The sequence below is a fragment of the Acomys russatus genome, chromosome 31, assembly GCF_903995435.1.
Source record: "Acomys russatus chromosome 31, mAcoRus1.1, whole genome shotgun sequence".
In the NCBI taxonomy this organism is placed as follows: domain Eukaryota; kingdom Metazoa; phylum Chordata; class Mammalia; order Rodentia; family Muridae; genus Acomys; species Acomys russatus.
Genome location: NC_067167.1, coordinates 6,184,305 through 6,197,153, shown reverse-complemented (window position 1 = coordinate 6,197,153; position 12,849 = coordinate 6,184,305). Strand labels below are relative to the sequence as shown.

General features: G+C 43.5%; 1 protein-coding gene across 2 annotated transcripts in view; it reads left to right on the top strand.

The window, feature by feature from the left end:
• The first annotated feature begins 273 nt into the window (after window positions 1–273).
• The window catches only part of Hnrnpm (heterogeneous nuclear ribonucleoprotein M), a 48,770-nt gene continuing 36,194 nt past the window's right edge, over window positions 274–12,849 (top strand). Inside the window, exons 1-2 of one of the 2 annotated variants that reach the window (XM_051139868.1) lie at window positions 274–441; window positions 12,182–12,351. In XM_051139868.1, coding sequence (XP_050995825.1) covers window positions 329–441; window positions 12,182–12,351 — 283 coding nt within the window. In that variant the 5' untranslated portion in view covers window positions 274–328. The remainder of the gene's footprint in view (window positions 442–12,181; window positions 12,352–12,849) is intronic. The other variant, XM_051139869.1, reaches the window with a different exon arrangement.

The following is a 12,849-nucleotide window of genomic DNA, read 5'->3' as shown; positions in this document are numbered from 1 at the left end:
AAGAGAAACGGGGAAAAAATAAAATAAAAAGTAAGCTGGAGAGACTAGGTCAGTATGTGCGCGCGTATTCGAAATGCGAAAGGGCGCTCTCTCCTCCCTCCGGGACCACGCAACTGAATCTGCGGGCGCCGGGAGGCGTGGCCTGAAACTCGAGAAGGCGTGGCCCGACACCCAGGGGGCGTGGCCCGAGCCGAGCAGGAAGCGGGAGCCGGTCAGAGCACACGCAGACGTTAACTGGTCGTGCTGGGGGGGGGGGGGGGTCACGTGAGCGCGCAGGCGCAGCTCGGCTTAGCCCCGCTCCCTCACACAAAGCCTAGACGCGGAGAAAATGGCGGCAGGGGTCGAAGCGGCGGCCGAAGTGGCGGCGACAGAGCCCAAAATGGAGGAAGAGAGCGGCGCGCCCTGTGTACCGAGCGGCAACGGAGCTCCAGGCCCGAAGGGGTGAGTATCCGAACAACAGTTTCTCCTTCTCTTAACTCCAGCCGGGCTGCTTCGCGGCTCCGTTAGGTCTGCTATGTGCTTTCTCCCCCCCCCCCCCCCCCACGGTGGCGCGTCGTCTATGCGCAGGCCTTTCCCTGCCGAGAGTCGGGGGCGACCGAGGCGGTGATGACGAAGCCAGGAGAGCTTCCTACCGACGGCGCTGTTGTCCGCTGCCTCGGTCTCCCTGCGTGCCGGGCGCGCCGTCGAGGCCCTCCCCCCAAAGGCTTCGGGCCTGGTCTATTACTACCCTCGGAGCAGTGATGGCGCGCGGGGTGCGGGAGCCCCGGGGGGCCCTCTCGCCGGGGTCTCTAGGGTTGAGGCTCTACGGCTGTGTGGTTTCGAGCCCACCACATACAAGCCATGGTGTGGAACTGTTCCTGTCTCCGTTTCTCAGATGCGAGAAGTTAGGGGCGGGAGGGGTGCGCGCGTCGGGTGTCACGTGTACGGGTCAGCAAACGGCAGCGGGACCGGGAAGGTGTCGGGACGCGCGCCTCGTTTTGCAGAGTTCCGAGACCCCCTGTGTGTTCACTTCCTCTGCAGGAAGTGCTTCCAGGAGAGTGGCACCACCCCACCCCACCCCACCCCACCCCGACCCGTGCTCCTGGGTTGGGGGAGCCCTTCCGCCTCCTTCTATCCCCTTTTTCCTCAAGTGCGCAGTTGGTATCAATGGGAGAAATGATCGCTGTTTGCTCACTTGTTTGCAGCCTTTAACGACAGACATATAAAACTGTGCGGGGCGGAGGCGCATCTTGGGGGGATGGGTTTCAGAAATTAAAATAGTCAGATGTCATCATCCCCTTTTCCGGATCCTGCTTGGAGGTTTGTCTAGGGTCCTAGCCCGGCCTGATGAGTCCCAGCTTTTTGGGAGGAGTTGGAAGGTGTAGGATCCAAAGTGCAAAATGTGGCCAGGCTACGTAGAGTAAGTTCAGTCAAAGCTGACATTCAGTCAGTGGGAAATTGAGCGAGACCCTGTTCCTCAACTTAAAAAGAGGGCGGGAACAAAGCAATTTAATAGAGCGGTGAACTGACACTCCAAAGACCCTAAACTTCATCCCTTGTTAACACACCTCAGGCCTGGCCATCCCTGGCCAAAAAAAGTTTTCTTCAAGGAGGAAAACAGCAGATTCTGTGGAACTCTATTTACACTGGTATGCCTTTGCTGGAGAAGGTCTGGAGAAACATTTCAGTTCTAAGACCAGCAGCCCATGTCTCTGAATTTTTGTGTTCTATCAAGTTTTTAAGGTGGCAGGCAAGCTTTAGGATTCTGGGAGTTGAGAAGTACTTAACACTTGTTAATAAAGCACTTACTAAGTAGTGGCTACTTTGTTACTGGAGGAAAGTCCAGATCTTCGATCTTAGTTAGGGAGAAGTAAAACACTATTGTTTAACTGGCTCATGTCTGTGATATCAGCACCAGGGAGGCTGAGGTCCAGAGCTGGTTTTGGCTACTTTTAACAAGTTCAGGATTTGCCCAGGCTTCATAAGTGCCAGTCTAAAAACAGACCAAAAGTGTGTGTGTGTGTGTGTGTGTGTGTGTGTGTGTGTGTGTGTGTGTGAGAGAGAGAGAGAGAGAGATTATAGTCTATTAGTAGAGTATCCAAGATGCACAAGGCCCTAGGTTCCACCCCACAGTACTGAAAGAGAGAGAGAGAGGCCTCTCTTTAATTATTACCAGCATTTTCCTATGGAAAGTCTAAGCCTAGGAGTGTGCATTTTTGGTGGTTTGTTTTTGTTTTTGTTTTTTCCAGGACAGAGTTTCTCTGTGTAGCCTTGGCTGTCCTGGACTCACTTTGTAGACCTCCCTGAGTGCTGGGACTACAGGCTCAGCCCAGTTGAGCGTGGTCATGGTCATTTTCCCTTTCTCCTCCATCCCGTTTGGAGCCAAGGGTCTTAAGAATGCTAGCTAGACAAGCAGCCTTACTCTGAGCTACACCTTCAGCACCTGTAGTCAGGCTCATGCTCACTTTTTTTAAGCCTTTGTCTTAGAGACGCCTTGTAGGATCAGATCCCTCCTGACCTTGGCCGTGTCTACAGTGTAGCACTTGGTTGGTCTTGAAGTTGAAACAATGCACCTGCTTCTGCCACCCAGTTGCTGGAATTACAAGTGTGCACTACCACTTCTGGCTCACCTTATACAATTTCTGAGGATTTTTAAAGTTTTATTTATTTTTTTATTTTTTGGATTTTCGACAGGGTTTCTGTGTGTAGCCTTGGCTGTCCTGCGCTTGCTTTGTAGACCAGTCTGGCCTCGGGGGAACTCACAGTGATCCACCTGCCTCTGCCTCCTGAATGCTGGGATTAAAGGTGTGCGCCACCACTGCCCGGCTCTGAGGACCTTATTTAAAAGGCTTTATAAAAGTTATTTCCTAGCTGGGTGGTGGTGGTGCATGTCTTTAAACCTAGCACTTAGGAGGCAGAGATAGGTACATCTCTGTGAGTTCGAGGCCAGCCTGCTCTACAGAGCTAGCCAGGACTACACAAAGAAACCCTGTCTCAGGGGGAAAAAGTTATTTCTTGCATATGGGATGGACTGCTGCTAGTGAAAGGTTGAATTTGTTACAGAACACAGTACAGTGGTACAGTTTTTTAGTTTTTCCTTTGTCCATTTTCTTGTGACTGGGTCATTTGACAAATAGTATGTACATAAGAAGTTTCAGAGATGAAATAGCCTTTGTTGCAAAGAACCTGAATGTTCTGATAGTGGTTTAAGGGAGGATACTTGAGAAAGTAGCAGCACTTAGTTTTGTAGTGTGGGTGAAAAATATAATCTTTTTTGGGTTTTTGTTTTTTTCAAAACAGAGTTTCTCTCTGTAGTTTTGGCTGCCCTGGACTCACTTTGTAGACCAACCTGGCCTCAAACTCACAGAGATAAACCTGCCTCTGCCTTACAGAGACAATTGTTATTTTTGTGTTACAAAATTCTTGAAGTAAAACTCCTTTCAAAGCCTGGAGAAATGCCTCCTCCCTACCTTTTGACTAAGAATCAAACCCAGGTCCTCATGCTTGTAAGGTATGCATATTACCTACTTGTTTTGATTTTTTATTAAAATATTTTGTGATTGGATGTTGTGCTTGCATGTATGTCTGTGCGCTTGAACCCGGGCCCTCTGGAAGAAGAGCCAATATTTTTAACCACAGAGCCATTTCTCTAGTTCACTCACTTACTTAGTGGGTTGTTTGTTTGTTTGTTTAGTTGTATTTTTTTCTCCTCAAGACAGGGTTTCTCTGTGTAGCCCTGGATGTCCTGGACTAGCCTTGTAGACCAGGCTGGCCCTGAATTTACAGAGATCACCTCCTCTGCCTCCCAAGCTCTGCTGGGATTAAAGGTGTGCACCACCACGCCCAGCTTAATTTTAGATGGTAGAGATCAGCTGGTGACCTCCTCCATGCTAGGCAAGCAGTCTACCACTGAGCTACATGCTTAATGAGAAACCTTTTATTTTTTTAAGTGTTGTGTGAATGCATACAGGTGAGTGCTGGTGTTTGGAGGCTGGAAGATGGTATCAGATCACTTGGAGCTGGAGTTACAGGAAGTTGGGAGCTCTGGGTGCTCTTAACCACTGAGCCATCTCCACAGCCCCATTGTTTAGGTATTTATTATGTGGCTGCATTTCACTCTGTAGGTCAGGCTGGCCTTCAATCCTGCGTCCGTCTCCTGAGTACTGTGGTTAAAGATGTGTACCATCATGCCCTGCTCTGTTTGCTGTACTTTAAAAAGTGATTGTATACTTGGTGAAAAGGACTTTTGAGGCACATTAGGTTGTTAGCTCAAGATTAGAATTAGAGCCTCTGTATTATTTGAGTATGTGCTGTCATAGCTTTGCTGTTAACTTTGCCCTTTGATTTTTTTTTTTTTTTTTCCCTCGACCAGGAAAACATATCAGCCTGCAAAGATAAGCTTGCTTTTAACTCCCACCCTCCCTTGATGGTTTCCCAAATGGGCTCTCATATTACTGTTTTGCAGTATTAGTTACGACTGAATTGTCCCTTTGGTAGTTTCTTCTATGTTGGATACTGGTTGGAATGCTTTAAAACTACTCAAGTGAGTTCAATGCTAAGAAGCTAGGACAAATAGGTCTTCCTTTGTTTATATGTCTCAAGTTATTATTGATGTGCTGTGCGCTAACTCTTGTAAAGACTTGTGCCTTTGTAGTAGCCTTCACTTACAAATGAGAATATTATTCAGGCTTGAATGTGGGACCCTAGCCCTTAGTTACCTGAAATCCTTGTTTTTACATTATTTTGCACTTAACATAAGCCAATTTGCTTTGGGGTTTGTTTTTTGTTTTGTTTGTTTTGGTTTAGTTTTTCGAGACAGAGTTTCTCTGTGTTAGCCTTGGCTGTCCTAGACTCGCTTTGTAGACCAGGCTGGCTTTGAACTCACAGCGATCCACCTGCCTCTGCCTCCCAAGTGCTGGGATTAAAGGCGTGCACTACCACACCCGCCCGGCTTCCAACTTGCTTTTTATCTTTGTTCCCTCCCCACCCCGTCTTAGTAGAATTAGACAGTTTGCTTATTTTTGTTGAGACAGGGTCTTATCATGGTGACTTCAGACTCAAGAGATCTACCTTCCTCTAGCTCCCCATTGCTGGAATTAAGGTGCTCTCCACAGTGGCCAGCAGGGATTGTTTATTAGCTAATAAAATCATTGTTATGCAGCCAGCCTTCTCCCCCATTTAGCTTTGTTTCTGGGTTGAGACATGGTTTCACTGTGTATCCTTAGTCGTCCTAAAATTAGATCTGTAGACAAGGCTGGCCTGTATCTCAGAGATCCACTTGCCTCTGCCTCTCCAGTGCCCAGCTTGTTTGTGCTGTCTTTGTTTTGTTTGTTTTTAAGGCAAGATTTTATTTGCCTCTGGTTGGTCTGAAATACCATAGTAGATTGGTGTCTTAACCGTACTCTCTTGCCTTTGCTTCCTGAATGTTGAGTGCAGGTGTAGACTACCATATACTGCTTGGCTAATTCTTGTTGATTCTCACAGCAAGGCTGTGGGTACAGGCAGTGTTGGTTTGCTAGTAAAGAGCCACACTGGAAAGGAGCTGAATTATGTATTTTGTTAAGTGGAGAATCTGTAGCTAGAATAATGTTCCATGAAGAGCTCTGTATTTAAGCTGGGCATGGTGGTGCACGCCTGTAATCCCAGTACTTGGGAGGCAGAGGCAGGCGGATCTCTGAGATACAGGCCAGCCTGGTCTCAAATGGAGTCCAGGACAGCAAGGGCTGTTACACAGAGAAACTCTGTTTGGAAAAACAAAAAAACAAACAAAAAAACCATCACCAACTCAGAATTTAAAGGACTTCTGTGAAAGATCTTTTTATGTAATTTATGTAAGAGGGTTTTTTGTTTGTGTTTTTGTTTTTTGTTTTTTTGAGCCAGGGTTTTTCGGTATAACAGCTCGGGCTTCCTGGAACTGGCTCAGTAGACCAGGCTGGCCTCCAACTCACAGCAATCCACCTGCCTCTGCCTCCCAAGTGCTGGGATTAAAGGCCTGTGCTACTGCGCCTGGCTAATAGATTGTTTTTAAGAGGGAAGATAAACCTTTGTCTTAGAAGATGTGATTACAATTTCAGGATATTGAGATTTTTCTCCCAAACTATACTCTTCTCTTGATTGAGAAATCTAAAAAAATAGTACAAGTAGGAATTATGTATGTGAATGTATGAAGACATGAGATGTTAGGGAGACAATAGGATTTTTGTTGTTCTTTTGTTTTTTGGTTTTTCGAGATAGGATTTCTCTGTGTAGCCTTGACTGTTCTGGGCTTGCTTTGTAGACCAGACTGGCCTCAAACTCAACAGAGATCCACCTGCCTCTACCTCCCGAGTGCTTGATTTTGCTTTCTGTTGTTATTTTGTTTGAGAAAGGTCTCTCAGTGTGTCTCGGGGTGTTCTGGAACACATTATATAGACCAGGCTGGCCTGGAGCTCAGAGATCCACCACAGTCCTGAGATTAAAGTCATGTGCCACCATTCCAGGCTTAAGACTGTTTAGTGTACTGAATAGAGCAGCCCTTATGGTTTACATAAATTTCTATAAAGGCATTCAGTGTTGATATAAACTATGACCTTCGTATATAGTAAAATTTTAGTGTAGCAGAACAGTGACTTGATAAATTGTCAATATTCAGAGAACTCAAGACAGTAAAACAATCTAAAAGTTGTATTAAACAAGTTTGATTTAATGACATTTAGGCCATAACAGTATATTATGAGATATAATAATTTGTTAGACTATTAGAAAAGATTATTTTATTGGGCCTGTTTAGAGATGGAATTGAGATCCATATAGTAAAATAGATTAGCTGCTTTACCTAGATCTGCCTGTTGTGTCTGCAGTTTATTTAAAAGATTACAGATTTGTTAGTTTATGTTAAAGTTACAAATCAAACTACTGGCATGTGTTAGGAAGTTTAACAAACACTAGAAGAAAGTATAAAGCTTATCTGAGGATTGGTGGTATACACCAGTAATCCCAGCCAAGATATATCTATCTCACCATCATCTCATCTTTCTCCTTATCCTGGGGACTGAACCTAGTGTCTTGTATTTGCCAGGTAAGTGCTCTATTCCTGAGTTATATCCCTAACCCCACTTTGAAAAAAAATTTAGCAACTCTTCCTTGTTCCTGCAGGCACCTTTGATCAATTTCCCCTACCTGTATGCCATTGGTTCTCAACTTTCCTTTGGAAGGTTTGGAAATGTCTTGAAACAGCTTTTTGTTTTATTTTGTTTTTAGACAGGGTTTCTTTGTGTTATCTTGGTTGTCCTGAATTAGCTTTGTAGACCAGGCTGGCCAGTGATCCACTCACAATGATCAGCCTGCCTCTGCCTCCCAAGTGCTGGGATTAAAGGAGTGTGCCACCACACTCGGTTTGAAACAGTTTTTATCTCAGTTCTATAGTCAAGAGTGCCACTAAGCATCCACAAATGCAATGTATGTAGGATAACAACAAATCTGCCTGAGAGGCTGAGGCAGGAAGATTGCCAGTTCAAGCCACCCCATGCAACCTAGAGTTCCAATCTGAAAATAAAGTAAAAATAATTCTTCATCCCCAGATTATGAAGACATGCAAAGGCAATTTTTTTTTAAAGTGAACCATGTGACTGGCTAAAGCCCATAAATCTAAAATATGTTAGTGAGACTCAGAATTCAGTAATAAATTACAGATGTTTATTTTTTGTGTGGTTATGCATATGTGTGTGTGTTGTGTAGGTTTAGAGGACAGTTTGTAGAAGTCCTTTCTACCATGTGGTTTCTGAGGACTGAATTTGGTTTTCAGGCTTGGCACCAAGTGTCTTTACCTTTACCTGATGAGCCATCTTGTCAGTCCAATAACCTGATTTCAAAAAATGGTGTAGTGGTGTGGGCCTGTAACCTCAGCACTAGGAAGGCAGAGGCTAGAATTCATCATCCTTGGCTAAAATTTAAGGCTAACTTGAGCTGAAAGACACTTTGTCTTTAAGTGGAAAAAAAGAACAAAGATTGTCAACAGCTTACCAAAGAATATGGTTTACAAGTAGTCAATACAAAAACAAAACCCTAGAACCATGAATCATTAGGGAAAGAAAATTAAACTAAGATGCCATTAAATACCTGGCAGAATAGGTAAACTTAAAACTAATGATGGTGCAGCCTGTAATCCCAGTACTTAGAGGCAGAGGCAGGTGGGTCCCTGTGAGTTCCAGGCTATCCTAGTCTATAGAGCAAGTTCTAGGACAGCCAGAGCTATTATACAGAGAAACCCTGTATCAAAAATCTGGGGCAGGGGTGAGGGTGGGTTGAGGAAGGGCTATGCTAAGGTATCCTCAAAGAGAGAAGGGAACTTGAAAGTTGAGAGAGAGAATGGTGCTTTTTTTTTCTTGCTTGCTTGCTTTTTTTTTTTTTTTTAAACTGGTGCTACCATTTTTGTAGACCAGGATGACCTTAACTCACAGAGGTCACATGCTTCTACCTCCTGAGTGCTAGGATTAAAGGCATGTGCAACCAGGCCTGGTTTACTCATTTTCTTTTCATTTTTTGGTCTTTCAAGACAGGGTTTCTCTGTGTAACCTTGGCTGTCATAGACTCCCTTTGTAAACCAGGCTGGCCTGGAACTCATAGCAATCCCCCTGCTTCTGACTCCCAAGTGCTGGGATTAAAGGTGCGTGCCACCACCCTGGAGCTTTACTCATTTTCAGAACAGATACTTTCAATTTTTTTTTTTAGAGTATTTTTTTTTATTAATTTATTCTTGTTACATCTCAGTGTTTATCCCATCCCTTGTATCCTCCCATTCTCCCCCCCCCCCCCCATTTTCCCATTATTCCTCTCCCCTATGACTGTTCCTGAGGGGGATTACCTCTCCCTGTATATGGCCGATACTTTCAATTTTAAGGACCACTTTTTAAAAAAAAAATCAATTTTGTTTTTTCAGATTGGCATCCATTGTGAGTTAATTTTATATATGATACAGAATAGTTTAAAGATGGAACTCATGAAGCTTGTAAACTAAGTTCCCTTCTATTTGTTTTGTTTGTTTGCTTGCTTGTTTTGAGACATGGTTTCTATGTGTAGCTCTGGCTGCCCTGGAACTCCCTCTGGAGACCATGTTGGCTTCCAATTCAGAGATCTGCCTGCTCCCGCTTGATTTTTTTTTTTTTTTTTATTAATTTATTTTTGTTACATCTCAATGGTTATCCCATCCCTTGTATCCTCCCATTCTTCCCTCCCTCCCATTTTCCCCTTATTCCCCTCCCCTATGACTGTTCCTGAGGGGGATTACCTTCCCCTGTATATGCTCATAGGGTATCAAGTCTCTTCTTGGTAACCTGCTGTCCTTCCTCTGAGTGCCACCAGGTCCCCCCCTCCAGGGGACATGGTCAAATGTGAGGCACCAGAGTACGTGAGAAAGTCATATCCCACGCTCCACTCAACTGTGGAGAATGTTCTGACCATTGGCTAGATCTGGGTAGGGGTTTAAAGTTTACCGCCTGTATTGTCCTTGGCTGGTGGATTTTTTTTTTTTTTTTTTTTTTCTGGATTAAAGGCATGTGTCATCACTGCCCAGCTGCATTTTAAGTTTCTTGAATACTGCTTTTATTTTTCATAAGTAGAGCCAAAGAGCGGTTATACAATAGATACAGATAGCCTGGTATTGTCCTTTTAAAATTAATGATTCTTTTTGTTGCAAGTACTTTATCAGTTTCATTTTTAATATCTTCTAGATTTGAAGTATTTATGATAAAGATGCCAAAAACGGGCCAGTGAGATGACTCAGACACAGTGGTTAAAGGTGCAGGACAAGCACGGTAGAAATAGAAAACGGGCTTCCAAAAGCTGTCTCCTAAAAAAAAAAAAAAAAGCTGTCTCCTGATCACCACATGCATTCCATGCACCATGTACACTCAAGCACACACACAAAACAAAGAACCTGTTTATAACTCAGCACTCAGGAGGCAGAGTTTAAGTCCAGCCTGGTTACATAGCCAGTTCCAGGCCACAGAAGGCTACATAGTGAGAGCTTGTATCATAAAACAACAGAATCTTTCTAGAAGTACATTTGTATTATCTGCTTTCAGAATTAAATGTTATGGGGGTCTAGAAAGATGACTCAGTGCTTAAGAGAACCTGAGTTTAATTCTCAGCATCCACATGGCAGCTCACAACTGTCAGTGATTCCAGTTCCAGGAGGATTTGATACCTTCTTGCACATCGATAAGCAAGTGGTCAAATGTAGGTGCATTCAAAACACTCTTATATGCAGAGAATAAAATGTAAAAAAAGATTTATTTTTTATTATGTATACAGTGCCCTGGTTGCATGTATATCTGCATGCCAGAAGAGGGCATCAGATAACATTATAGATGGTTGTGAGCCACCATGTGGTTGCTGGGAATTGAACTCAGGTCCTCTGGTGGGGCAGTCAGTACCCTAAACCTCTGAGCCATCTCTCTAGCCCATAAAATTAAAAGAAAGAAAGAAAGAAAGAAAGAAAGAAAGAAAGACTACATATAAGAATTTGGGAAGAAACTCCTCATTAGTCTTGTCACTAATGAGAAAAATAGCATTGGGTGTTTTAAAATGAACTGCTGTCACATAATTTGTATTTAGGTATATCCAAGAAAAGTCTCTTTGAGGAGTTTTCTCTGACTCTGCAAAGACTACAATTGATAATCAGTATGTGTTCAGAAAGGCCAGTATTTTGAAAAGCTGAAAACAAGAGGCAGTTCTAACCCCATTTGCTTATGAAGAAACTTCTTAGCAAGAGATTGGCCAGATCGGGCAGCGGTGCACGCCTTTAATCCCAGCACTCAGGAGGCAGAGGCAGGCGGATTGCTGTGAGTTCAAGGGCAGCCCGGTCTACAAAGCGAGTCCGGGACAGTCAAGGCTACACAGAGAAACCCTGTCTCGAAAAACAAACAAACAAAAAAACAAACAAACAAGAGATTGGCCAGAACAGGATTTGTTTGCAGTGGTGCTGTGCCTAGACTGAGTATTGAAACTCAGTAAGCTGCTTTCTCAATGGTGAGCCGTGTGAGTGGATTAACCCCAAACCAAGCACCCAGCTTCTTTGGTTGGAGTTGGTAATTTATTTTTAGCCGATCAGGAGAATATGGGCTACATACTTTACTGTGCGTGCTGTGCTCTGCTATTTACATAGTTTAAAATTAACCTAGGATCAAATCACCCTTAATGTAGTCTCTTTGAAGGACTGAGTAAGAAAGGTACTGGTTGTCTGGAGCATTCATAACAAAGAGAGGTTTGAGCTTGACTTGTTGAGAATGATTAATTCTTAGTGACAGAGATGCCACTTGGATGGCCCTTTTGGTGTGTGTACTGGTGCCCCAGCATTGAGTGGCCACTGCCATCTTTATCCCATGGACTGATCTGAGCAGTCCATAAAAACAGACTGGAAAGTTTTACTGCATTACAGATTTAAGAAATATATTTTTAGATTAAATGACTGATTGATAGGTTTTTTTGAGACAAGGTTTCTCTGGGTAACAATTTACTTTGTGGACTAGGCTGGCGTTGAACCTCTTATTTCCCTAGTGCTGGAATTAAAGGCATAGGCCTTTTAATGATTTCTTGAGATAGGGTTTCTCTATGTACCTCTGGCTGTCTTGGAACCCTCTTTTGTAGACCAAGCTGGCCAGGAACCGAGAGATCGGGCCTGCCTCTCCTTAAACGCAAGCGCCACCAGCGCCTGGCATTTATTGATGTTTTTAATGTAAACTTCTAAATATTTAGGATTTAAAAGAAATCAGTTATATTTAAATACATTTTAACCAGAGAGTCTCTAGGATTGTGACAAGTGTATTGATAGATAATTTAAGAACTTTTGCTAACACATCTGCCAAGAAACATTTAGAGATAGTGTATTTAACAAACTTAGGCTACTGCTTCTCTTCCTCCCCCCACCCCCCACCCCCCACCCCCGTGCCTGGGGAGTTGCCTCACTCTCTTATACAGCATAAAAAAAACACGCCTAAATCTAGAACAGCATGGTTTGTGTCACTATGCCCAGTGTGGGGGTGGGGGGGTAGGCTTTAAGGAATGCATAATTACAAAGATCTGTGGAGACCTCATTTGCAGTGTTCCAAATCAAAACTAGTATTGACTGTGTGTCCTACATAACTGTGAGATTATAAATCTGGTACAACAGATAATGGCTTATCCTTGTACTAACATAGAAACTTTTTTTTTCTCTTGAATTCAGTGAAGGAGAACGACCTACTCAGAATGAGAAGAGGAAGGAGAAAAACATAAAAAGAGGAGGCAATCGTTTTGAGCCATATGCTAATCCAACTAAAAGATACAGAGCCTTCATTACAAATATACCTTTTGATGTGAAATGGCAGTCACTTAAAGACCTGGTTAAAGAAAAAGGTAATGGTACTGGTGGTGGAGTAGGGTAAGAAGGTCTGTGTGTCATCTTCTCTGTGGCTAATCTCCTGGTGTTTTGTCGTGGAAGCTGCTCTAGGAAGAGCATGTGTTCTGTCCAGGGTTAGAGCTACCCCTTGACGGCCCCTCCCTTTTTATGTTGTGGTCATACCCGTGTGTTAAATAGGGTGGTTTATATGGTCCCTTGACCTACATACGATTTTACTGGCTTAATATGGTTATTGGGACTTTAGTTGGGTTTGAGTGGAGTGTTTTTATGTTAAGGAAATTTATCATTCTTCACATTGTTTTTTTGTTTTGTTGTGTGTGTGTGTTTTAATTTTATCTTTTAGAAGATTATTTTAATTTTGTGGGTATTCTTCCGGAATCAAAATTTGGTGCCTGGAATGTATGCGGCTCAGATTACAAACTCTGCAACAGAATCTTCTGTTTCAGCTGTGAGCTCTCCTCTGAAGTGAGAGACTGGCAGTAGGAGAGCTCAAA